Here is a 27,569-nt window from a genome sequence, read left to right on the forward strand (position 1 = left end):
AAATTTTTAAGGATATTTTGATCATTTTATTTTATTGAAAATATTGTTTTATATTTTTTTATAGGTACGAGTTTAAGAGGAGTGGATTCTCAAAATTTAATGTCAAAATATTTTGTAGAAAAAAATTGAAAATTAAATTGTACAGAAGTGTGACATTGTGATGGAAATCATCTCAACCATCCATTCAGAATAGACAGTTGGATAAAAGGAACTATATAAATTTTATACAGTAGGGAGTATAGAAAGCTTGCCCTAAAATAAATGTGCTATCGTTGTACGTCATCATTCATGAGCCTCCATTTCAGAAATCAATCTTCACATACTTACATATATGGGGATTGGGCAAAGGCATCAAAAGAAAAATAAAACCCCGTATTTTTGTCGCTATTGGTGAAAAACAAATACAAGGACACTGTTTTTCTCCAATTCATGGATGAAAAAGGGTTATCCCAACGTACAAATGGGACCTTATTTCCTTGGTAGAAACCAACTTAGGAGTTGGTGAATGAAACTTAAATATTGGCAATCCCATTGTCCCCGTGACCATGCATCCTCAAGGACTTCCTGAACACCATGTCTCAAAATTAATAAACAACCTAGCCATTTTATTGATAATTATACGTAATGTATTCAACTTCTCAAAAAAACATTTTTTTTCTGAATTTATTGGTCTTGTAGTTCTAAAGCGATTCCTAGAATCGCCAATCAAACTAGAGTTTAAAAATCATTGACTCGGAATAGCTCGATCCGGATCTAAAATCAAATGATATTCTTTAAATGTATAGGGAACCCGCCTGTTCTATCAGTTCTATTAGTGAACCAGGTTCCCAACTTTTTTAAATGAATTTTTTTCATTTAAAATTTCTGAAAGTTTAACTCTAATTTCAATGTGTGGCCTTGATGAAGTTTTGTTCTAAAATAAAGCAAATTACATAATTTTTTATAAGATCAATAAAGCTTGAAGAAGTTCATTTACATTAAGCATTTTAATATGGGCAAACTTTCCGTTTTAATATAGCCTTAAAAGGTCACATACCTAACAGAGAAAGATCACATGTTAGCAATTATATTTGTGAATTGAGAGAGAGAGATTAAGGGATCGGATAAATGACAACTTTTCCGGTGGCTCTGCCTGTCTCAAGATGAGAGAAGGCATCGGGAACTTTCGAAAAGGGGAAGGGTCCAGCAGGGTCGACGACTGGTTTGATTTTTCCAGCCTCCAAAAATGGGTTTAATTTGTCCAAAACTGACCCTTTAGATGTCACCACAAATCTGAAACCCGGCGAGGTCACGGCCCCTGTTAATGCCACCACGCTTCCGCCTTCTTTCACAGCCTTAACAGCTCTCTCACATTGTCCTGTTTTACACAGGAATTTACAGTAATGTTCCAGAGAACAATTAGACACATTGACTTGTTTTACAGAGGAATTTGAAGTCATGTTCCTTAAAACAATTACATAAGACAGAGAAAGAGAATGGAGATTGGTTACTTTACTACTAAGAACCAATATGTACTGGAAATTTAAGAAAATGGAAAATTGGATTGTTTTAGAGGCTCACCAACAGCATCATATACAACATCGAACTTTTCAGTCAGATCTTCGAAGTTCTGCTTAGTGTAATCGATGGCAACCTCAACACCCAAGCTCTTCAATAGCTCCAATTTCTTGGTGCTTGCAGTGGATGCAACTTTCGAAGCACCAAAGACCTGTTTGGCTAGCTGTTTGCCAATGAAAATGAAAGAGAAAAAACAATTTTAATTAGTTGAAATTAAGACCATGACTCTTGGTTATAATTATCATATGAAAAGGCTTGAGGACCACAAAAATATGCCAAAGCAAAGCGAACATTAACCATAAAATATCAAGAGAGAGAGAAATTTACCTGAATAACCATGGTTCCAACTCCTCCAGCCCCACCTAAGACGAGGATCGACTTGCCGGCAGAGAATCCTGTTCGTTCAAGGCCTCCATATGCGGTCTCGATAACAAGAGGGAGGCCAGCAGCTTGCAAGAAGTCTATGGATTTGGGTTTCAAAGCCAATAGTTTCTCCTCAACAGCTGTGAATTGGGCTAAAGAACCATATTGCTTGAGATCTTCAAGAGCTTTCTCATTGATGTTTCCATAAACTTCATCTCCCTCCTTTAAACCCTTCACTTGGCTCCCAACTTTCACCACCACCCCACTCACATCATAGCCTGGGACAGTCTATACACATATTTGAATTAAATTAAACTATCAAATATGTATTTTAAAAAAGGAAAAAGTTTATATAATGTTGCAACCTTAAAGTGTAGAATTACACAGGCACCTCGAAAAAGTTTATATAATGTTGCAACCTTAAAGTGTAGAATTACACAGGCACCTCGAAAATCCATTGGAAAATGTTGTTTTAATGTTGAAAACCCTCTAATTGATCATCTCGACATCAAGATGTATGAATATTGAAAGAAAAAAAAGATTTTGAGTCCCAAAAATAGTGCATCTTGCAACACATTATCTAGACCTTCCACTTTCAAGATTTTCATATATTTATAGATCTACTTGATTTTAACCATCTTTAGAGTTTAAAATTTTATAATTAGATATAAAAATAGACTGTTAGATAATCCTAAGAACTTTTTACACAAAAATTGCACGTTATGATAAAATTTGGAGGTGCACCTTAATTGGATTGTTTAAGGTTGCAACATTAAAAAATCGGGCAATGTGTACTTAGCATTGTGCTTAAAGCATAAATATTGTGAAAACTAGTAACTAATGTCCGGGGTTTGAATTATAGCTTTATCCAACGAGGAGAAGATATTAAGGGACATTTATTGCACCCATCTGAGATGAACGATATGATATTTACCCATTTGCAAGTGTTCCATCACAAGGCCGCGTGTTTTTTATGGTATTTTGAAATTATTCATCTCTCAAGAATAATTTGATAAATTTCTCAAATATTAATAACATGTAAGATCTCGAAGGGGATGTTTGTTTGAAAATTCTCTCCCAAATGGAGCTTTCCCATAAGAAAGGTCCACCAGCGGGAAAGCATTTTCATACCTGTTTTTGTAGGAACAAGCTTTCCCAAAATAAAATGCAGGCAGACTATTCATGGAAAGCCGTGCTTCTCATGTAATCCAGCACTTTTCCATGAAACAAACCCGGAAAAGATGCAGCAAATCTCTCTCCAACTAAACAAGCTTCCCCTAAGAGTCATGTTGGGATAAATTTGATAAATTTCTCAAATATTAATAACATGTAAGATCTCGAAGGGGATGTTTGTTTGAAAATTCTCTCCCAAATAGAGCTTTCCCATTAGAAAGGTCCACCAGCGGGAAAGCATTTTCATACCTGTTTTTGAAGGAACAAGCTTTCCCAAAAAAAATGCAGGCAGACTATTCATGGAAAGCCGTGCTCCTCATGTAATCCAGCACTTTTCCATGGAACAAACCCGGAAAAGCTGCGGCAAATCTCTCTCCAACTAAACAAGCTTCCCCTAAGAGTCGTGTTGGCCTGCCATATCTAATAATTGTAGATCTTGATATGCTACTTTGATATGTTTGGTTGCTCGCCTGTGCAATAGAAAATGTGATATTACATATGCTTCTCACTAGATTCGTTTGGGATTACATACTCCATCACTGATAAATATTTGGTGCAAGGACGTCAAAATCACTTCCGCCCTCGCATTTTTAATCTCATGTCAATGAAACATTTGTTTAAATTTGAAAAGTTCGATAAAATTTGTTTAAATTTCAACCCACGTCAATGAAACATTGGCCCGATGTCACATCTAATAACTAAGGATACATGTAACCTCCTTTGCCAAAAGTAAGTATTCTTATTGTATAATTTTCTTATTTGTTTACCCGATTATGCAAACCTTCTAAGTATACCAAACCGGGGGTTGGATACAGTAGGGAAACAAGCACAAAAGCATTAAGTACTTTGTAGAAGTTTTTCATTTATTTGTGAGAGGAGAGGAACACAAAGTCTCAGATATTGCGTCTTTGCCAAACTGTTGGGCTTGAGATTTAGTTCAATGCAATAAAAAACTAGCCAAATCCTTTGAATTTGGGCAGGTCCAAAAATTAGAGAAAGAAGAAAAAACAGAGCCCCATATGCAGTTCAAGAAAATATAAATGCACAAATGATTGCAAATCTGGTCTAAACCAAGAATCTTACAGAGGTTCTGCTCGAACTTCCATTTTTAATTACTGGGAACCGAGAGAGAATCATGTTATGTTCTTAATTACTCGGAGAAGAGAGAATCATGTTACTGTGAGAGAGAGAGAGAGAGAGAGATTGAGATTCATACAGGGAGAGGAGAATCAGTGGCCTTGAATTTGCCTTGCCTCCTCTTGGCATCAACAGGGTTGAGAGCTGCAGCCACAACCTTCAAAAGTACCTGATCTTCCTTTATCTCAGGCACCTCCACTTGTTCCCCGAACTTCAGCACCTCACCACCCCCATAATCTTCATAAAACCATGCCTTTTGTTTCGGTGGAACTGTTATGCCTTTGGCTTCTGTTCCACTTACTTCAGTTGAAGACTGTTGGGCTTTTAATGAAAGTTGGGCATTGTGCTTTCTTGTGGCTCTAAGAGGTCTGATGAGTGAGAGAGTGTAGGCGTTAAGAGGAGGAAGTGAGGGTTTTTTGGGGTAGAGAGAGGTTGTTGGGTTGGAGAGAAAGGAGGATGAGAGAAAGGGGGAGATTTGGAGTGTCGGTGTGAGGGCCTTCATTGGGGCTCCCTTCTGTTCAGGATTTGCTCATCTTCCTTCTCTGCAATGCTCACCTTGTTTTAGTCTCTCTCTCTAAACTCGCAACTCACTCCCAATTACACCTCTCTATCCTCCTAGAACCTTCTTAAGAGAGACACGTCCTCTACATGGCCACTAGATAAAGATTGTCCTCCAGGAAATGCTAGGCTGTTGTTTTTTCTCTTGAGATAAATTTTCTCAGAAAATACGAGTATTACGAGGTAAATGTGGTCAGACTTTTTTCTTTTCGAATTCACAGTATGTACTTATAAATCCCAAAAACAATGTACTTTTTGTTCCTTCATATACATTCCTGTTTCAATTGAAGCATTGAATCAAACCACAAAATTCTACTTGTCGTAGAAGCAGTCTCTCTCCTGCCAAGGAGTTTTACAAAAATACATTTACATGTATTGGCTGATGATAGTTTTCCCACATAGAAACCCATGTTTACTTACAAACTAAGCATAAAGCTCACAATTAAACCAACAGATAAGACATTTTTCTACAGGTGCAAATTTTTTGTCATCTTCCGAACCTCTTTCAATGACCACAAGAAAAGGAAATGTTCAGGAATTATCAAGAAAAGAGGCACATTCTTTTATATCTACACAAATTAACACCCCACAAAGGGAAAACTATTTATCAAATACTGTGCAACAATGTGCATGAAGCACCTGTAACTTTGAGAAAGAGAGAGAGAGAGAGAGAGAGAGAGAGAGAAAGAGAGAGAGAGAGAGAGAGACAGAGAGAGAGAAGGGGGAGGGGGGGGGCAAAGGAAGAGATTACCGCTGCTGGGGGTTGGGTGGCTAGAGGGGTGATTATAACAAAGAATAGGGAAAAGTGGGATAAAAATATTTCTAACAGTATCAGTTGATGAGGGAGAGAGATTGAAATATTTCAATGATATCGATTGAAGAGGTAGAAAGCCGAGACAAGAGAGCTAAGACCAAGAGCTGCAAATGCCAAGAAGGCCATGGCAACCGACGCACCAGCCAAGGTTGTAAAAGGGTCCTTTCCCCAATAGCTTTGCATGTCATCAGTGAAGGAAGCGGCTGCCGAAGATGAGGAGATAAGCAAATATGCGAGAATCTGCTACAATTCAAGATAAAAGAAATTCTCACATAAACTCAAACACAGAGATCTTTCAAAACATATATTGAGCAAATGGCAAAGAAATAGACCTGATCACCATACTAAAATATCATAGGTATCAAATAATTTTGGTTGAACCATTTTCTTTTCTCATATATATTACTTTTTGGAACTTGCATGGGCATATACAGGTCCAAAAGGGAGACAAGAACATGGAATAAATAGCATTGTGAAATATAAAAAAATCATAGAGAAATGACATTGATTTTTCATAATTTAGCCCTTCAGGTCACAAATCCTCAAATGTATGAACTTCTTTTGATATAAACAATTTCATGCACTGACATGTACATATGTGATTGTGTACCTAGCAGGAGAAATAATTACTTAGTGACTTGAACAACATAGCGAGCCACTATGGATCACTTAAATTATAGACCTTTAAGGAATGGGAAAGTGATAAACCATATCGGGAAAGTTTACCATATCCAAAGAAATATGGAAAGCCATAGACCATGAAACCATGGCCATCTGATTAAACTATGAATACCGACAGAAAGAGCAAAGATCCACCACTGTCGTCATGTCCCATTCTGATGGGTTCCAACTCTCTGATCATCATTGTCCACCATTTCATCAGATGCTCATTACCCTATTTATGTAGTTAAAAAATACTTTGCCAGTTATATCCATCCTCCATTCTTCATGCATTGACCATTATAATAAAAGATTTGTATTGGCATCAATTCAGGCAAAGTACTGAAGATGTACTTAGAAACGTTTATAGAATATAAGAGCTCTCTTTTGTGATGGCTATAGAATATAGTGCGTAAGAGCTTTAAACGAAGTACAACACAATTGTAGGAAAATGAACATGATCTCCAAGGCAAAAGAACTATGACAAGGAAGACAACGGGTCATACAAGCATTATCATTGTATTTCCATTCTGTTACTGGTAACAATCAAGATAGCATGCCAAAGCATACAAAAGAGAAATTGAAATAGTAAAATAAAATATAAAAAGAAAAAGTGTTTCTGTACCTCATGAAATGAACAACTTAATAACTTATCTCGGTCAAAAGGCTTTTCTCGTTATTTTTTTCTTTTCTTTTCTTTTTTTTTAACTCAGCATCAATGAAAAGATTACCTTAAAAAATTAGATTTAATAGAAAGAGGGATCTTAACTTCTAAAGAAGAAGAGAAAAAACTCAATCATTCATTGAAAGATCAACATGCTCATGGACTTTTCTTTGTGAACAGACATTTCACTGAATCTTCATAGAGAAATACCTTTTAAAGAAGGGTGCCGTTTGTATAGAGCTAAGGCTCTAAACAATCAAAGTAAAGCGCACCTTCAAATAGTATCGAGAAATGTAGTTTCAATACTGGAAATCTTTGTGATGGTCTTAAAATATATTTTCATCTTTAATTATAAAATTTCAAGATTAAAAAATAGTGTAGATCGAGCAGATCTACGAAAATTTGAAAATCTTGAAAATTGACCATCCAAAAATGCATTACAAGATGCACTATTTGCAAAACTTGAAATCCATTTTTTTCTCATGTCCACGCACCTTGATGTCGAGATGATCAATTTGAGGATATTTAGGTATCAAAATAACGTCTTGTAGTGAAATTTTTGAAGTGGGCTCTAATTTGATTGTTTAGAGCATCAGCTAAAAACTTTTTCCTTTAAAAAAACACACCAAAATGTAAAAGAGCAGCCCTGATTCTTTGTAGAACTAACCCACAAATATGCACATCTGAGGATAACTATATATCCCAATGAAAAAAACTAAATCCTTATACGAAAGTACATGATAAAACTTTATCCTAGTCCACATAATAGTCTATCCATTTGTGCAAAAAAAATTCTATTGATGATTTCCATTAGACATCTAACGTTCACATACTTACGGATCCCTAACAGATATGTTGAAAAGCTTGATAAAAAATGGATGATACAAATTACTGACAAAACAACACATATGTTGATACATCTTCATGAAAAGCACGCTTTCCAAAAAAAAAATATTTCAGTGAATAACATCCTGTAAGTCAATAGTACATATCCCCTTGAAAATAGTACAAAGAAGAAAATTAAAAAGTGCCTACACCACACTCAAATAAATAGGCAGGATTTCTCAATAGAACTCCCATCTTAGCGACCCAGTAAAAGTTCATATAAAGCAACTTTTCACTGAAAAGACTAATGATACTTCATATCAAACATCTGGTTACTTTTTCTTCATGAAATCATTCTACAAGTAGAACAAAAGTTTCAAAATTTTCTTATTATTGCAAAAAGATCAAGATATAATTTTAAGACTCAAGGAGATGAGGATTGAGGATTACAGGGAATACATGTGTTTTAAGAATGGAAGGTCTTTTGCCTTAACCTTTACCTATTGCCAAATTTATTTTAAAAATTGATAGAACTAATTATACATGCCTGATCCATGGAGAAATCAAAGTAGTAGCTTATCGGGGGCTTGATGAAGTCCCTTCTGGTTGCAAATTGGTGAACCTGTCTAAACACTTGAAAGCTCGAGTATATAAATGTTATAACCGACATCGATAAACAATACCTGGAAAAGAGAATAAAAACTATCTCAATTACTTACTAAAGGCTCCAGAACATAAAAATTACACTATTGGAAGGGAAACACTTTGCTGAATCAAAAAATGCAGAGTAAATGGAAGACTATCTTTCCAAGAAGATTGTTTGACAAGGTTAACAAGAAACTATTTGAAAAGAAACATAGAAAGTCTTTTAAACCATTTTCTCAATTACCCATAAAGAAAAGATAGGGACTGAAAGCTGAAAAACCAGACAAGGATAAATAAACAAAAACCTCCCCATTTTGCAAAATTTAAAAACTTAATATCAAAAATCCAAGAATTGTTTCTTCACATATGCTATCAAAATATTTAGTGATAAAAGAAAAATTATACTCAGATGAAATTGACAAATGAACTAAAATTAAGATTTAACACCAAAAAATCATTTTACAAAGAGAAATTTGGCATAAGACAAGGAATACACAGAAACATTATCAGTAGTTAAAAACGATTTGAATCCGCCAAACAAAGAATGAATAAATGATAAATTACTAAAATTGGATTCAAAATTCGATATAATTCAGCTTACAGAATTAACTCAACACCCCACTGAGAACAAACTACTTTTAAACCTAAATAAAATTCAAGCGCATCGAAAGTAAAGTTTCTCCCATAGAACCAAAAGTAGAACAAATAAAGCAATCACAATCAAGGAAGGATAAAATTAACACAAAACCAGTAAAACTCAATCAAAATCATAATGAATAAAAAAAAATTTTGATTACCTCAATGCTTTGTATCGAAAGAACGAATCCCCACTCCACCCACTCTGCTTATCTGAAGCCATAACAGAGAGAGAAATCAAGGAAATTGTGGCAGCAAAAACCCTCAATCCAAAGGCTGCCTTGTTCAAAATTTTCCCTCTCTTTGATCGCCTAATGATCCCGGAAACCACTGGCGAAGCACCACGATGACCATCGATTGATGGCCCCATGATATCACCAGAAACAGACTGAGCTTTCATCATGACCGGCAAATCATCTCTGCTAGATCTGTTCATAATTGCATTAATAACAGGAGAGGAGGGATTTGGAGATTGGTTCTGTCTATCTTCAGGTTTTTCTTCATGTTGGGCCTCCATAATGGAATACAAGGTCGGTTTTTGAGTATAAGGAGTTGGGCTCGAAACCCTTCTCGGCCTCTCCTCTCTCTCTTCGGGTTCCATTGCCAAGGTGGGATTTTGAATATCAGTTGTTGGGCTCGAACCCTTTCTCTCTCTCTTCTCTCTCTCCCCCTCTGGAGACCTTCTTTCTCTCTCCTCTATGAAAGTGAGATTCTGAGTATAAGGAGTTGCGCTCAAAATCAGTCTCCTCCCCTCTTTCTCTTCTGGTTCCATTGACAAGGTGGGTTTTTGAATATCAGTTGTTGGACTCGATCCCTTTCTCCCTCTCTCCTCTCTCCCCCCCTCTGGAGCCCTTCTTTCTCTCTCCTCTATGAAAGTAAGTTTCTGAGTATCAGCAGAGGGGCTTGAAGCTTTTCCATCTCTGTCCCATATCTCTTCATCCGGAACCTTTTTTTCTCTCTCTTCCTCTGGTTCCATTAAGAAAAACAATAGGTGGGCATAAAGCTTTTCCGCTTCTTTGATACCAAAAGGAAAATGGGTAGCGTTTTTTTATTGTAGGAAGTAGAGCTTCTGCAAAAAGAGAGGCAATGGGTCTTGAAAGAGAAGGCTTTTGATTGATTGATTGAGAGAGAGAGAGAAGACAGAAAATTTCAAGGCTTTGGCTCTGGTTGGGCCCCTTGTGAGTACAGATTCTAAGTGGGGTTGCGTTAGTTTAGAGAATGGAAAGGAAGAACCATGGCTAGCTCATATGGCTGCTTTTTGAATACCTTGGAAAGGAAAACTACTCTTTTGATTCTCAGTAGCCATTACTGAGCAGTTACACAACCCTGGGCCGAGAGCTCTAAGAAATGAGCAGTTGGGCTTTTCAATGTGTATAAGTAGCAAATTATAATAGTCCCATCAATGGAGCACCATGATGCAATGCAAAATTGAAAATATTGGAGAAAGGGGGCTGAAGAAGGAGATAGAGAGAGAAATTGGTGCATGATTGAACACTTAGAGATATTTGTGTTGTTTTGATTATGGAAGAGTATACAAGCAGGGAATGTTAGTATTTCAATGACATTTTAAAAGAAAAAGTTCAAATAATGTTAACCTTTTTTTTTTTTTTTAGTAGAGAAATAAGCCCTTACTCATTTTTTAAGTAAATTAGGAGTTATCTTTTTGAAGGTATTGGTGGCGTGATGTTAATGGTGAGAATAAAAACCATAACCTAGTGATTAGGGTATAAAAAACACAACTTGATCGCTAAGGTGTGGAGGTGCTACCACCACGGCCCAACTCATTTCTCATGTAATGTTAACCTTGTACTATTAAAGGTGCACTACAAAAATTGTATGGAAGAATATTGTTTGGACAATAGAAAGTCTTGCTTTTTTATGTTTGGCTAATGTAATGATTGCAACCACCCGATTTCGCATCTCATGATCAAGATTAATGTAACCACTTTATACTAAAAATAAATAGTGCATCAATGTATTTTCAAGATTTTAGAATATTTATATATCTATTTGATATATATTATTTTTAAACTTTTAAAGTTCATAGCAAGGAAAAAAAATATAGAAACATATTCCTGAGTCCATGGGTGCAAGAGTTCTATTGACTCACTAACGTCCATCTCTAATTTGAGATCATAAAAAACTCACATGGCTAAAATGAATGCAAATGGTGTATAATTTTTTTGTAAAAAAATCATACTTTAAATATTAAAAATTTTATTTTCTTTTCATATTCATGGTCATTTTAACTTAGATCATGAATCCCTAATTTTTTTTTAAAAAAAATCTATTTTTAAGATAGGTTTAAGTGGGGACCCGGATATGCACATGTGACGACCCTAAAATTTGTGAAATTAAAACATAATATTATTAGTGTTGATAGATATAAACAATAAATAAATAAATAAAATAAAATAAAATACTTACAACTAGCTGGCTTAGATTACAAGTTTTGGTAATGTTGTGTTTTAACAAAATATTTTCAACCAATTGGTATTATTTTTGTTTAAATTGGTGCTAGTCTACTTTTATAGTATAGACCTTATGGTCTATACTTCCTTTGCATTATGTTTTATTTTAAACGAGATGTTTACCACCTTACCAAGAAACCCAACAAACCACGTTCATGTAGTTAAGACACCTTTTATAAAAGGTGTTACCATTTTAAAAGCTCTCTCTCTCTTATGTTATACTCTCTCTCTCCCTCTAAAAAGGTATTTTAAGTTTAGAAAGTCTCTCTCTTATACCTCTCATCACATTCTTGCTTGCACTGTGGCACTGTGGCACCTCATGCTCTCTCTCTCTCTCTCTCTCTCTCTCTCTCTCTCGACCTCTCACAATCCTTGCCCTGCCTTTTATCTTTCATAGCATCAAGCTTCATGGCCTTCCCGGTTTGGAGTGAAAACCCTGTAAATAGTTGGGTCACAGAGAATAATGAAGCTAGCATTTGAATACACTACTCATACTCATGGCTGTCATTGGGTTTCAGCCATAAGAACAACTTTGTTTTTCATTTCCAGATTTCAAAAAGATTTGTTATTGGATAGTCAGAGTAGCTTTAAGAGTGAATGTATCGTTTCTTACGGTTCCATTAATGGCAAATCTATCATCTTGTCTTCTTCCTAGTTATGCACTGTGCCTAGTCCTTGTGATGCCAAGGGGCCACAAACTGTTACCTATGGTTTCAGAAACGGAGCAAAGACTCTAAAAATGAAAATGGCCTCCGTAATTCCTCTTTTCAAAGTGACACATAAGTAAGTGACATCATGCTCCTGAAAAATAGTTTGGTTTTAAAATAGTAATATTTCAGTCCATCATCTTTATTTTATAAATTTTATGTGTAAGTGACTTCATTGTCTTGAAAAATAATCCATTTTTTTTACAGTAAAATTGTTATATTTTATCTATTGTTAGGTATTTTAAACGCTGTAACTTCTTAGAAATAAATTTAATTTTCCTGTCGATTGTTCAGAATTTTAAATACTGTAAATTATTAGAGATAAATGTGATATTTCCGGTTTTAGTACAATTATGAGATTTCCTTCTACTGTTTTTGAATATTTAGACATTGTAAAATTCATATGTAAATGTCTGCCTCATTATTTGAAAAACTGATTTTTTTTCACTTGATTGTAGTATTGCCTATGAAATGATTATTTTTTAGGACCTATCTGGTTATATCGGTAGGGACTATTTGGACTCATCTGGGACGCCGGTGAGGTATGATCGGACCTGCATGGATTGTTAGGACCTATCCGGTTACGCCGATAAGGACTATTTGGACTCATCCGAGATGACGGTGAGGTATGTTTAGACATGCAGGGATTGTTTAGACCTATCCGGTTGGAGCTATTTGGACTCATCCGGTAGGCCGGTGAGGTATGTTTGGACCTGCAGGGATTGTTTGGACCCATCAGGACTCTGGTGGGGTATATAATGACCTACTTAGGACGCCAGTAAGGTATTTTGTGAAATCATTTGAATTATACATTTTTGTTAAAATGTTTATATGCATTTCAATCATGTAGATTATGTTTAACTGTGTATTTGTGAAAATGCAATTGTTATCTATAAATGTTTTTTCTCCCAATTCTTCCTCAAGTGGTTTGTAACATTCATTCTTCAGAAAATGTTTATATCTTCCAACCATGATTATTTTTTTTAGGACCATGATGATTACTTACTAAGTAGCCAAACTCATCAAACTATGGTAAATATTTTTCAAGATAATTGCAGTCTCATAGTTCGAATACAGCAGGGCCATCTTTGAAGAATTTGTAGGCATGATTGATATTCCCCTTGTAACTTTTGATCAAATGCACTATTGTAATTTTTGTTATATCCCTTCATGTTAATATCAGTTGTGGGTAGACTTTGTACAGATTAAAAGAAATGGAAAAATCGGTTTTAGTGCGAATATAGTGGTAGAAATTTTAAATTTGCTATATATATAGATAGTATAAGAATTGTCTGTCGCACTTCAGGAATGTTAGTAAACTTGGGGTGCGACAGCACAGCACGAGTCGGCTAACTCACATAAACCCCATCCAAAAAATATTTTCCAAGTCAACACTGAAGTACATCTGTAAACAAAATTCAATGATGAAGTTTCTAAAATGCCTAAGCTTTATTAAAACAAAATAAAACCTCACCTTAGATCCTTGTCCACAAAGCACTTTTAGCAACGAAAGTATGCATGGCTCTAATATCAATTTTCAACACCAACAAAAAAAAATTTAAATTAAAAAATATACAGATTTTGGGAATCTATGTACACTTATTTTTAGTATAAAATGGATGGTCTAGATAATTTGTTACCATGTACACTATTTTTAAAACTTGAAATCCTAATTTTTCACAACCATAATATTCAGATTGAGATGATCAATGTAAAGGTTTTCAAATTGCAATTTTTGATGAGTTATAAAGAGAGGCTTTACTCACTAGAAAAAGTTTATATAAGGTTGCAACCTTAAAATGTAGAATTACAAATGCACCTCAAAAATCCATCGGAAATTATTTTTCCATTGTTGAAAAACCCTCGAATTGATCATCTCGACATCGAGATTAATGAATATGAAAAAAAAAAAAAAAAAAGATTTTAAGTTCTAGAAATAGTGCATCTTGCAACGCATTAGTGCATCTTGCAACGCATTATCTCAATCGTCTATTTTCAAGATTTTCATATGTTTATAAATCTACTTGATTTTAACCATTTTTGGAGTTTAAAATTTTATAATTAAATATGAAAATAGCTTTTCAGATGATCTTAAGAATTTTTTACACGAAAGCTATATGTTATGATAAAATTTGGAGGTGCATCTTAATTGGATTGCTTAATATTGGAGCCTTATAGAAACCACACCCTTACATATTATCAAGGGAAAATTACAAAAAACCTCAAGACTATATTTTTTATGCAACTTATCCCAAACCTAACTTTTTCTCTCTCTTTTTTTTCGAAAATTGCACTTTCTAGGCAAATACCTCCTACCAAATAAAAAAAAAAATACCTAAATTACCATCCCTTACTTTTAACCTACCCACCTCTCTCTCCTCTATCCCACCAAAATAGGGGTTTCGGCACTATGTAAATACGGTCTAGCAGTAGGGCTCCGGCACTGTGTAAATTGAGGTCCGACAGTAAGCCTCTGGCACTGTATAAAGCAGTGTTTAAAAAAACGTCGAGTCGAATCAGACTCGCCCGGTTCGACTCGGGAATCGCCATAGACGGATCGAATCGGCGAAAAAAACGGGAATCGTCCGATTCTAGAGAGAACCAGACGATTCTGTACAGCGACTTGCCGATTCACTATACGGAATCGGCGAGTCCGTACAGTGAATCGGCAAGTCCCGTACGGTTTTTTTTTTTTTTTTTGTTTGTATTTTTGTAATCCATGATAGATTTTTTTGTAATACTTGATCAATTTTTTTGTAATCCATGATCGAATTGATTTTTTTTTTTTTGTAATCCATGATCGAATTTTTTGTTTTTTTTTTTTTTTTGTAACCCATGATAGAATTTTTTGTAATCCATGATCGAATTTTTTGTAATCCATGATCGAAATGTTTGTTTTTTTTTCTTGTAATCCATGATCGAATTTTTTGCTTTTTTTTTTTTTTGTAACCCATGATAGAATTTTTTGTAATCCATGATCGAATGTTTTGTAATACATGATCGAAATGTTTATTTTTTTTTTGTAATCCATGATCGAAATGTTTGTTTTTTTTTTGTAATCCATGATCGAATTTTTTGTTTTTTGCTTTTTTTGTAACCCATGATAGAGTTTTTTGTAATCCATGATTGAATTTTTTGTAATCCATGATCGAATTGTTTTTTTCTTTTTTTGTAATCCACGATTGAATTTTTTGTTTTTTTTTTTTTTTTTTTTTTTTTGTAATCCATGATCGAATTTTATGTAATCCATGATCGAATTTTATGTAATTCATGATCGAATTTTTTTTTAATCCATGATTGAATTTTTTGAAAATTTGTGATTTTTTTTTTTTAATCCATGATCGAATTTTTTTTTGTAATCCATGATAGAATTTTTTGAAAATTTGTGATTTTTTTTTTTTAATCCATGATCGAATTTTTTTTTGTAATCCATGATAGAATTTTTTGAAAATTTGTGATTTTTTTTTTTTAATCCATGATCGAATTTTTTTTTGTAATCCATGATAGAATTTTTTGAAAATTTGTGATTTTTTTTTTTTAATCCATGATCGCTTTTTTTGAAAATTTGTTTTTTTTTTTTTTAATCCATATTATTCAAAGAGAAAATGAGAGAGATGATGATTCTGAGGCCACCCTATCCCAGCCATATTATTCACATATCAAGTCCCAACAGCAACAGTGTAGGGATGAGCACGACAGTGCAGGTGAGCATGAAGGATGGACAATCTTCAGGGATTTTAGTTTGGGAACACAACAAAACACTAACACTCAGGGATTTGGGAATAGTCAGACGCCTGCTAATATCGATGATTCGTTTTTAGATCGAATCAATGAATTGTTAAACGAATTCAATCAATGGCACCAGCGTGACCAAGAAGAACAATAACGTCGTCTATCATTTTATTTTTAGATCATATGTTACTAATTTTATGCTTTATTGCAGTCCATGTATGTTGATATACTTATTCCATGATAATTATATGTTTATCCTTTTGTGTGATGTAAATTAAATGCTGAATGGCGGTTCATGTAGGGAAAGAACATATCAATATTCGCATATTCATTCAAAAACATGAAAATTCTTAATGGAGTACCCTCATTTCTTATTGAATTCCTAAAAAACAATATTTATAATGAATTTTAATAATTTTTTCGGATTTTTTTTAAGCTTTATTCTGACCGATTCACCCGATTCCCGATCCGGATCGCCGATTCGCCGATCCGGATCGGTTTTTTGGAAGCCCCGTCAGGGTCACCGATCCATTTTTTAAACAATTGATATAAAGTGTTGTCCAACAATAGGGTAGAGCTCTGGCACTATGTAAATTGCAGTCCGGCAGTAAGCCTCTTGCACTGTATAGAGTGTTGTCTGGCAATAAGGCTCCGGCACTGTATAAAGTGTTGTCTAGCAATAGGGCTTCGGCACTATGTAAAGTGCGGTCCGGCAGTTGCTAAGGGCGGTCCGGCAGTAGATGTTACTAGATTTTAGGGCTCCGGCACTATATAAAGGGTGGTCCGGTACTTATACGCTCTGGCAATATGATGGTATGCTCCGCCAATGTGCTATCCAAAAGTCAATGTCAAATCTAGCCAAAATGATTGTGTATGGGAGGGACATTTCCGTTTAAAAAAATAATTTTTTTTTTTTAAGGGGTATTTGCATAAAAAATTTGTTTTAGAAAAAAAATTAGCTTGGAGGTAAATTGCATAGAAAATGTGGACTTCGGGTTTTTGTAATTTTCCCTATTATCAAACCACTTTCCAATTCAAAATGTGTTTCATGTCTACGGTATAAAAAGCGCTCCTTCTACAAACCTCACCATTTTAAATAACTACAATATTCTACTTCTTCGCTTATTGGGGGCTGTCGGGGTGCTTTCATGTGCACACGGCTAGCATCTCGTGTCATTGACTTATTGCTTAGGTTTGGATCTCCGCATAATCCTTTTATTTTAGGGTGCGGTTTGTATAGACCCGAGGTCAAAAGTAAAGCATACCTTCAAACAGTGTCAAATAATGTGGTTTTAATAATAAAAATTATAGTTTTAAAATGTAGTTTTATTTTTAATTATAAAATTTAAAGCTTAAAAAATAGTGTAGATCGAGCATATCAACGAAAACTAAAAAATCTTGAAAATTAAATATCTAAACATACGTTATGAGATGCACTATTTTCAAAATCTATTTTTTTTCTCATCTTCATGCATCTTGCTATCGAGATGATCAATTTGAAGATATTTGAGCATCAAAACAACCTCTTGTAGTAAAAAATTTTAGGTTGGCTCTAATTTGATTGTTGAGAACATCGACTTTATACAAACTTTTTCCCTTCTTTTACCATCTATAAATCGTTTTTGCACCTGCAGCTATGTTCCTAAGTGTAGCCTTTCATCACAATTTATCGAGAAACTCGGTTTCTCGCTAGAGGTGGTAACGGGGTCGGGTATGGGTCTAGTCCAGCTAGACCTGGACCCAGACCTGAATAGATTCAGGTCCAGGTTTTGGACCCGGACCCAAACCGTTCGGGTCCAAAAATTAGACTCATACATGTACCCGTCAGGTCTCGGGTCTACCCCATCGGGTCTCGAATCCATTGTCACCCTCACTATGAGCTTCTTTTTTCAAATTTTTCCCCTTTTTTGACCATCATATACCCGTATTATTGGCAACAAGGTCAAAATCCCCCATTATTAGATTTCAAGCTGTGTGATTCGTTTAATATCTAAAGATGACTACTAATTTTAATTATATACGATTTTTAATGCACCCAAATTAATAGGGCTTAAAGTAAAATATTTTATGTCTAACAATTTACGGGCACGGGTCAGGTCAGTTTACCAACCCGTCGGGTTCAAATGCTAGACCCATACCCTACCCGTATCAAGTATACCAGGTGGGTCCCGGGTGACCCCTATTTCTCACCACCTTGAGCTATTTGGCTTAGCATGTTCCTACATAAAGCATGGTATACAACAACTCCCTCAGGTAACATAATAAGTTAGAATGATATTTTTTATGTGAAATTTTTTAATCAATCAAATATCATAGGATGATTATTTTGAAAAAAAGAATTAGATTTTAAGATCTTGTTCAATGTTGAGACTTTAATTTTGAGGCACATAGGGAGTCCTTTTGTTTCGAGGTTGCTTAGATGCTACTTCGCAAAAAGTTGGACTCCCAAAAGTGATCATAATATAAGTTTTATCCGAGGGAGGGTGGTTACTCGGAGTGCGTTGTTCTTTTTATTATTATTATTATTGTTATTATTATTGTTATTGTTATTGTTATTGTTATTGTTATTGTTATTGTTATTGTTATTATTATTGTTATTATTATTATTATTATTAGAACTCCCACATCCATGTGTATAGGATCTCAAAAGATTACCATTAAATTTGATACAGATTTTTAAAAAAGTCAAGTCTCACACCTATGTAATAACTTTTCTAGAGATCTGTGCCAAATTTAATGGTGATCATTTGGAGTCTTACATAGGTATGAGAGGGTCTTATAGGATCATTACTATTATTATTAGAGTAATGGTCCTATGAGACCCTCTCACATCCATGTGTGTAGGATCCTAAAGGATCACCATTAAATTTGGTGCAGATCTTTATAAAAGTTATCACATGGGTGTAAGACTTGACTTTTTTAGAGATCTGTGTCAAATTTAATGGTGATCTTTTGGGGTTCTACACACATGTGCTATTATTATTATTATTATTATTATTATTATTATTATTATTATTATTATTATTATTATTATTATTATTATTATTATTATTATTATTATTATTATTATTATTATTATTATTATTATTATTATTATTATTATTATTATTATTATTATTATTATTATTATTATTATTATTATTATTATTATTATTATTATTATTATTATTATTATTATTATTATTATTATTATTACTATTATTGTTATATGCACATGACTGGCGCAGGTCCTCTCGACATTTCTAAACCGGCCAATGTAAAACATAGTTACATAACCCCAATTAACATTGAAATTTAGTCATAGGACATAAATGGAAGTAGTGAAAAAGATATGATAACTTATGATATAAACAAGTGTATATGGCTCTTGATATAATGCAATGGTAGAACGAGGTTCATACAACAAACTCCAAATAGTTAAGGTAAGGTCATGATGATCTTTGCTACACAGCAAGCACTATTCGTAAAATCGAACCAGAACAGTTAACTGGACATGGGGCTGGGAGCGGTTAGAATCGGAACCAAACTAACCAATTAAATAGATTTTATTTTTATTTTAAACTGGTCAAAAACCCTCAAAAAAGTAAAATAAAAATTAAAAAAATAGAAAAATTTAGATTAAGTGCATAATATCTTTTACATACATTTATCTTACAAAAAAAAGTAAAACAACTTTCTATATAAATTAATATTTGAATACTATGGTCCTACATAATCCCAAGCAGGTCACATCAATCTTTTTGTTTTTTAGAATGAAGTCTGATAATAAGTTTACAACACCTTACCACAAATGTATTACCCGAATGTAAATATGCACTCTAGATATTTAGGTCTTGCAGAAACATTACATTAGTCTATGCTTACTTCTAAAAAATATAAGCACACATTTATGTTTATGTACTTCAAGTTCAAGTTTTACAACATTTCAAGATACTGCAGATCACAATTAGAAACAATGAAAAAGAAATTGGTTCCCCAACTTTTACATGTCCATCTAGAATTTCATCAGTAAAAGACAAGATGTCACAACGTAGAGAGGCCGATACATATAGGTTTTGTCATATTAATCAAAACAACATATTTTTATCAAAATAAATAATTTTATGAGAAAATATTATTTTATTAAGAAAAATAGAACAACACTTTCTATATTCATCAAAAATAATAATTTTATTGGGCAAAATATTACTATTTTTTGCAAAATAGATTTCTCAAAAACTTCTAAAATCAAACAATATTTCGAGCAAGAAATAACTCTAATGTTCAAATAATCAAACAAATCAATACACAAGCACTGTAAAAGCTTCGACCACCCTTTCAAATGCACAAAAAATCATAATAATAATAATAAGAATAGGTATTTTTTATTTTAATTGAAAGAATCGTGAAAATTTAGATTTGTGCAATAGAGCAAGAAAAAAATTTATATAAAAATAGTTGCTCAATAATAAATAAGCATACCTATTTTATGTGATAAATGAAGCCTTGACGATCAAAATACACAAATCAATTTGATAAAAAAGGACCAAAAAATTGATAAAAAATATGGTTTTTTGCATCGATCACAGGTTCTTCGAGCGGCAGCTTTTCGGGCCAAAATCAACCCCCAATATTTTGTTTTTTTAATAAATTGAAAAAGGTATAAGATAGATGATTCGATTAAGATTAAAAGCCCTCAAATTTCTGGAAAAACCATTTACTATTGAAGCTAATATTTGATGAAATGGCAGAAATTTCAAAAGGCATGAAAATCCTCCATTTCAATCTACAAAATCTCTTGATTTTTCAATCTTGGATTCAAATTTTATTGTTTTATAGAGAATAAATAGTGTTTTACAGCTATAAAACATAAAAAAAAAAAAAAAAAAACCAAAAATGGCAAGAAAAAGAATAAAACAAGCTTGAAAAAATTAACCTGTGAATTCCTGCATCAAATAACAGCTTCAATTGAAAATAAAGGGCATTATTTGAACTGCACCGTTATTTGTTCATAAAACCCGTTATATTCTCTAACCGGTTCGATTAGCACAAAAACCAGTTGCTTTGACCAAAACACGGCCGGTTCGACCACTAACCGACCGATTTTGAGCCTGAAATTTTATGGGGTTTTATCCTAGGCAAGGAGATCATCAAAACCGCCCTTAACTGAAATCAGAACTCTAACGGTTTTGAGCTAACCGGCCGGTTTTTCTAGCAATGACAGCATGGCATATGCATTCTTATGCTTTGTGAGAAAAAATACTTTTAATTTAGAAAAAATTACATATATATCCATTATACTTTGCGTTATTACAGATGCACAAATAGTTTCCGTTATTACATGTATGTCTGTTTTTTACCATTTATAACGTAATTTTTTTAAACAAACGACTTTACCCTTTTTCGGATGTTGAACATCCGAAAATAGGGCAAAAGTGTAATGTTCACATTCCCATTTTCAAGTGTTGAACATCCGAATTGAAGGGTTTTTCGGATGTTCAACATCCGAAAATAGTCCGAAAGTTAAACGTTCACATTTCCATTTTCACATTTCGCAGGCACATTTTTCAAAAATGTGATATTTTTGGATGTTGAACATCCGAAAATGAGATATTTTCGGATGTCTAACATCTGAAACCATTTTCGGATGTCTAACATCTGAAACCATTTTCGGATGTTAAACAGCCGAAAATGTCATATTTTATGATGTTCAACACCGAAAATGGGAATATGAACTTTTGGCCTATTTTCGGATGTTCAACATCCGAAAAAGTACAAAAGGGTATGTATGTTGTATGTAAATTGTGGATGTTCAACATCTGGAAAAGGGCATCTATGTAATTTTCGGATGTTCAACATCCGAAAAAAGGTAAAGTTATGTTTTTAAAAAAAATACGTTATAAAAGACAAAAAACGGATATACATGTAATAACGGAAACTATTTGATATATCCATAATAACGCAAAATATAACATATAATTTTCCCTTTAATTTAATACTAAATGCGAGAGTACCGTCTTTATTTGATGCGTACGTTCAATCTAATACCACAAAAAAATTATTTCTTAAAGTGTTCCCCAAACAACGTGTTTGTTTTTATTCCATAACAAAAACGACAAAAGCCGAGCCAATATTGACACAAAGACATTGGTGGTTAATGCATTTTAGAGGTTTCTCTTGAGGATGCAACTTAGAGAAATTGCCATACTATTTTACGAGGTTTAGTTGTAGTCGTATGGGATGTATACATGACAACCCAATCGCATTTTGGAATTTTCAAAGTTGGAGGCAACAATATACCGCGAAGATAATCTCGGTTTGTTGTTGAAGCAAATATCACATTCATTTTTTTTGTAAGTTCAGGTTTTGGCCTATGTAGAATGTTTTGTTCGTGACGAGACAGTCGACCACCTTTTTCTTCTTTGCCTCACCATTTATCCAACTTTTCAGGTGGGCGAAAGAACGCAATAGGAGAACCTTCGATGGCACCTCTACCTCTGCCTCCTAGAATTTATTCTTGACCATGCCTTGGCATCAGATGCAGAATGGATCCTCAACTCCAAATTCATGTTTTTTATCACTAGGCATGATCTAATTCATAACTTACTCTTAGCCTTCAATCGCAGTGTAAGGCAACTATTAAGAAATCTGATTTGGTCAGCCAATTTTTTTAAACTTAACTTCAATGGTAGTTCTGGGTAACCTCAGGGGCCTACTGGGATTGAAGGTATTTCGAGAAACTCGAATGGAGAGCACATATCAACATTCTCAGGGCCATTACAACCTTGCTCTGCCGATAAAATTGAAACCCGGGCTCTGCTTCAAGGTCTCCTTCTGTTGCAATCTTTCCCCCATATCATTATCGAGGGAGATTCTTCTAATGTCAATCAGTGGGCAAAAGGTACATCAGATCACTTGGCGACTTATGCATATATTTGATATGATCAAAGTATTGGTTTCAAATCACCAGTTTACCTCTGTTCATTGCTATCAGGAATGTAATTCTTTTGCCGATAGTTTTCTTATCTCCTCTGGTGGTTACAGAGAGCTTTTTGTAATGTTGTCCAGTTTTTAATGGAATTGTCTCAATTAACTTTAAAAAAAAAAAAGTTTATTTCTTTATTTTTTTGGAAGTTTGAGCTTTTGATTTGTGTTTTAGACCATGTGACAGCTCTCACGGAGAAGTGTGAGCTTTGCATCAAGACCTCTGTTATAATCTTTTATGTACTTAGCTTCTAAGTTTTTTGTTTTCGCAGTGATTAATAATAACAAATTGTCGTTTTCATCGCAGTAAGTAAAAGATTGCAACTTTCACTGAAATTAAGATATACCTATGTTGTTAAGAGAAATTTCAAAAAATGAAAGAATTTATATGTGATATATTTTTTAAAAAAATTTATAAAAATCCCAAAATTTTCCCAAATTGTATTTGGTCGATCAATCCAATCAAAACCAACTGGTTTGTTCCACCAAACTCCAATAATCACTGAATTTGACTTATTTTCAGTAAAACATTGATTTTGCTTCGGACCAAACTCTTTAAAGTTCTGCCCGAAAGTCCAACCAAACCGGTCGGAATTGTGATAACTAAGATACCATGATTTCCCTTCGTCAAAAAAAAAAAAATTCCCTTGATTTAAAGTTGATTATTTCCATTTTCTGAATCCGTGGGCCTCTTTTTCTCTAGGATTTGTCTTATGCTTAAAGAGCACTAATAGCTTTTTAACTAATCGAAAAGTATACCATGAGCCATTAATATAGAATATTCATCTCAACCGTTGATCATTCTCAACAACCACTTTCAGCGGTTAAAAAACGAAAAGAAAAAAGAGTGGGTTATTTGTGGAATAAACTCTGCTTTTGCCTTAAACATCAAGGCATGGTAATCTCTTTTTTCCATCGTCATGACACGTGGTATATTCTCTTAGCTTTTTGTGAAAAGCTCAAAAGATTCTTTGAGTTTTTTTGTGAACAACTGTAATCCACGAATGTAGTAGTAGACAATAATTGATTAACAAAGGATGGAGTTTCTATAAAGCCAAGATTTTGTGAAAATAAAGTAAAGTCTCACTTTGAATTTACGTTAAAAAAGCAGGTATCGAAAATTTCCATTATAGAACTAAAATTAAAGCTTCATAAATAGTACAGATCTTGCAAATATGTGAACCTTTATTTTTGGGGTGGAATGGACGGTTATATATGTGTCAAAATATACATTATTTTTTAAGCTTGAAATTCTAATTCAAAAATGAGATGATCCTTTTGAAGGTCTTCCAATACCAAAATTACAATTTTTTATAAATTTTAAAGAGAGGCTTTACTTTTTTTTTTTTTTTATAGGACTGCAGCCCTATCAAAACATTTTCCGTTAACAAATAACAAGGAGCCAACTACGATCATTGAGAAGGGGTTATACATACAATAAAAAAAAACCCTATATGGTATGAGACATGAGACATCCATCGAGAACTAGAGTAATATCCTCCATTTACGAGGTAGAATGGACGTGGATACGTGGGTGTCATTGTGTCATATGCCCTGTAGTGTACAATATATGTTTTTTTAAGGGAAAAGTTTACATAGAGCCGAGGCTCTAAACAATCAAATTAGAGCCTACATCAAAAAGATCACTAGAAGAGATTGTTTTGATGCCCAAATATCCTCAAATTGATCCTCTCGACATCAAGATGCATAGACATGAGAAGAAAATGGATTTCAAGTTTTGAAAATAGTGTATTTTGTAATGTATTATTAGACCGTCAATTTTCAAGTTTTCATAGATCTGTTGATCTACACTATTTTTGAAGCTTTAAACTTTATAAATAAAGATGAAACTATATTTTAAGGCTATCACAAAGATTTTCAATGTTGAAATCACATTTCTCAATACTATTTGTAGGTAGGCTCTAATTTGATTGTTTAGAGCCTGGGCTCTATACAAACTGCACCATTTTTTTAAGGGAAAAGTTTATATAGAGCCGAGGCTCTAAACATTCAAATTAGAGCCTACATAAAAAAATTCCACTAGAAGAGGTTGTTTTGATGTTCTAATAGCTTCAAATTGATCATCTTGACATCAAGATGCATGGACATGAGAAAAAAATGGATTTCAAGTTTTGGAAATAGTATATTTTGTAACACATTTTTGGATCGTCAATTTTCAAGATTTTCAAGGTTTCACAAATCTATCAATTTACACTATTTTAGAAACTTCAAACTTCATAAATAAAGATTAAAATATATTTTAACGCTATCACAAAGATTTCCAACATTGAAATCACATTTCTTGACCCTATTTTAAGGTTGGTTCTAATTTGATTGTTTAGAGCCTAGGCTCTATACAAACGGTACCCCTTTTTAAAAGGCAATGGATTTTATGCTTCGAGATATCATTTGGGATTGCATATAATGGGACCATTTACCTTTGGTAAGTCACAATTACTTACAACCATCTGATGTGATATTGGATGGTTTGGTGTGTCACAAAGTTCGAGAAAATTTTTTTTTAAAATTTGAGCTTGGTTAATGGAATAAATGCAGCAATAGAATAAATGCAGCCACCCAATTTTACATCCAATGGTCAAAATTAATTGTAACCACCTTGTATCAAAGATAAATGGTCTCATTCTATACTTTTCCATAAAAAAGAAAAAATACAAATAAAAAAAAGAGAAAAAAAAAGTGCTCTTCACGTGCCCGAAATTGGTATTATAGAGAAATTAGTCCAAATTATAGTGTTTAAAAACTCAAAGCCCCATCATTAGCATCATCATCATCATCGTCCTCTTTTCCCAATTATTTGGGTATACAAATTTTGATTTAGCTCAATATGTAGATTCAGGATTCATAAAAATTTTTGGCAAAGTCTTATGTTGACAGTCTACCTAACACAACCCACTTTGTTTATCTGAGCATGAGATGGGTTAATAGAAAGTTTAAAGTCATCACCCTTCTTAAACCTAAAAACTCAAAACCGCAAAAAAAGGCACGGACTTCCCTTGACTCACTCCTGGGTGCTACTTCCCTCAGTTTAATTAAAGAAATTAGTATGCAAAAACCAAACCATTAAGTGTGGTAAGTTTGAAACGGCCAGCCTTTGGATCATATTCTATAGTCATGAGATGTTGGATCAAGACCACCCACCCTTGATTTTATATGATCTGACGGCTTATCTTGCAAGAACATGGGCCTAGGATTGGTAGGGTCAAAGCTATAAGGCAACCACCGATGTAATATTTGATATAGATTTTTTCTATACATTCAAAAAAATTAGATGATGTAAATTAATCCAACCTCATTATATAAACTTTGTTTTCTGTTGAATAAAAGAAAAACGTTATGCCCTGCTTTTCGATTTGGGCAATTCTAAAGCCATCGCATTTGGCTCCCTAAAGGTAAGGTTATGTGCTGTAAACGGGTTGTGTCTGCCTTATGTGCTGTAAACGGGTTGGGTCTGCCTCGACCCTACCGAACTGAGCCTAATTTAGAACTGGGTCACACCCTGACCCAGGTAGGGTCAACGTCACTTGGAACCGAAAGGGTTAAGATATGATAAAATAAAATAAAATAAAGACATACTATATATATAATGTGCACTTAATATATAATTATATACAATACTTGTATTCATGTTTGGTCGACCTAGACACAAACACAACAAAATTAGAATTTGTCCATGTTGGACCCCTACCTGGATCCGACCCCATGCCCGGACCCTGGTCGTGTAGACCCTCAGGTTCTGTAGTTCAACCAATCCAATTGACACCCTGTACCATACATTGTGTCGGCCCTTCCAAGAAAGAAAAAGAGGGTTAGACCCTTTTGGGAAAGGTTTTTTTACAGTGATTTAAAAATCGGGGCACGGGAATCGGTTACACCGTGCCGACTTCAGTGTGAAACCGAGAACCACCCAGTTCTAGATCAGAACCGGCCGGTTTTGCGGTCTGCTTGTGACGCCATATACGGGTGAAAATCGCTCGTATGAAATCACATAGCCCTTTCAAGAAAGAAAAAGAGGCTTAGACCCTTTTAGTAAAGGTTTCTATCAGTGATTTAAAAATCGGGGCATGGGAATCAGTTACCCCGTGCCGATTCCAGTGTGAAACCGGGAACCACCCAGTTTAAGAACAGAACCGGCCGTTTCTGTGGTCCGCTTATGACATCATACACGGGTGAAAATCGTCACATAGCCCTTCCAAGAAAGAAAAAGAGGGTTAAACCCTTTTGGGAAGGTTTCTATCAGTGATTTAAAAATCGGGGCATGGGAATTAGTTACCACGTGTCGATTCCAATGTGAAACCGGGAAACACCCAGTTTTAGAACAGAACCGGCCGATTCTACGGTCTGCTTGTGACGTCATACAAGGGTAAAAATTGTCACATGGCCCTTCCAAGAAAGAAAAAGAGGGTTAGACCTTTTTGGGAAAGGTTTCTATCGGTGATTTAAAAATCGAGGCATGGGAATCAGTTACCTCGTGCCGATTCCAGTGTGGAACCGGGAACCACCCAGTTTTAGAACATAACCGGCCGGTCCTGCGGTCCACTTGTGACGTCATACATGGGTGAAAATCGTCCGTATGACATCACATAGCGAGGTAGCACGAGCCAAAACAGCACCGATTCTTTGTAGTCCACACGTGGGACTATAGT

At 34.2% G+C, this 27,569-nt stretch overlaps 2 protein-coding genes across 4 annotated transcripts; both read right to left on the bottom strand.

Moving 5' to 3' along the window:
* Nucleotides 1-272: 272 nt before the first annotated feature.
* Nucleotides 273-4,829, bottom strand: AOR (Oxidoreductase, zinc-binding dehydrogenase family protein). Of its 3 annotated transcripts, none has more exons than XR_966681.3 (5): nt 4,310-4,829; nt 1,885-2,208; nt 1,561-1,720; nt 1,037-1,357; nt 273-564 (listed from the first exon to the last, which is right to left on the bottom strand). XR_966681.3 is itself a non-coding variant. In XM_011625328.3 (5 exons), the coding sequence occupies exons 1-5, from the start codon at nt 4,730-4,732 to the stop codon at nt 513-515; spliced, it is 1,065 nt and encodes a 354-aa protein (XP_011623630.1). In that variant the 5' UTR covers nt 4,733-4,829; the 3' UTR covers nt 273-512. The 3 variants fall into 3 exon arrangements, 2 of the variants coding, with proteins under 2 accessions (XP_011623630.1, XP_006844972.1); XM_011625328.3 differs by having other exon boundaries at nt 1,252-1,357; XM_006844909.4 differs by lacking the exon at nt 273-564 and having other exon boundaries at nt 907-1,357.
* Nucleotides 4,830-5,138: 309 nt separating this feature from the next.
* LOC18434845 (CASP-like protein 4A3) lies at nt 5,139-10,565 on the bottom strand. The gene is made up of 3 exons (XM_006844908.4): nt 9,194-10,565; nt 8,299-8,434; nt 5,139-5,842 (listed from the first exon to the last, which is right to left on the bottom strand). The coding sequence occupies exons 1-3, from the start codon at nt 10,006-10,008 to the stop codon at nt 5,651-5,653; spliced, it is 1,143 nt and encodes a 380-aa protein (XP_006844971.1). The 5' UTR covers nt 10,009-10,565; the 3' UTR covers nt 5,139-5,650.
* Between the last annotated feature and the right edge of the window lie 17,004 nt (nt 10,566-27,569).

The sequence above is a fragment of the Amborella trichopoda genome, chromosome 1 (genome assembly GCF_054954075.1).
Source record: "Amborella trichopoda isolate Santa Cruz 75 chromosome 1, AtrichopodaSantaCruz75HAP2 v2.0, whole genome shotgun sequence".
Lineage (NCBI taxonomy): Eukaryota > Viridiplantae > Streptophyta > Magnoliopsida > Amborellales > Amborellaceae > Amborella > Amborella trichopoda.

Coding starts and splice junctions, on each gene's coding strand:
- AOR (XM_006844909.4), bottom strand. CDS start 4,732: ATGAAGGCCCTCACACCGACACTCCAAATCTCCCCCTTTCTCTCATCC. Junction 1,721..1,884: donor TTGGAACCATGGTTATTCAG/GTAAATTTCTCT, acceptor ATTGGCAAACAG/CTAGCCAAACAGGTCTTTGG. Junction 1,358..1,560: donor TGTTGTATATGATGCTGTTG/GTGAGCCTCTAA, acceptor TGTGTAAAACAG/GACAATGTGAGAGAGCTGTT.
- LOC18434845 (XM_006844908.4), bottom strand. CDS start 10,008: ATGGAACCAGAGGAAGAGAGAGAAAAAAAGGTTCCGGATGAAGAGATA. Junction 8,435..9,193: donor TTTCGATACAAAGCATTGAG/GTAATCAAAATT, acceptor TCTCTTTTCCAG/GTATTGTTTATCGATGTCGG. Junction 5,843..8,298: donor TTGATTTCTCCATGGATCAG/GCATGTATAATT, acceptor GAATTGTAGCAG/ATTCTCGCATATTTGCTTAT.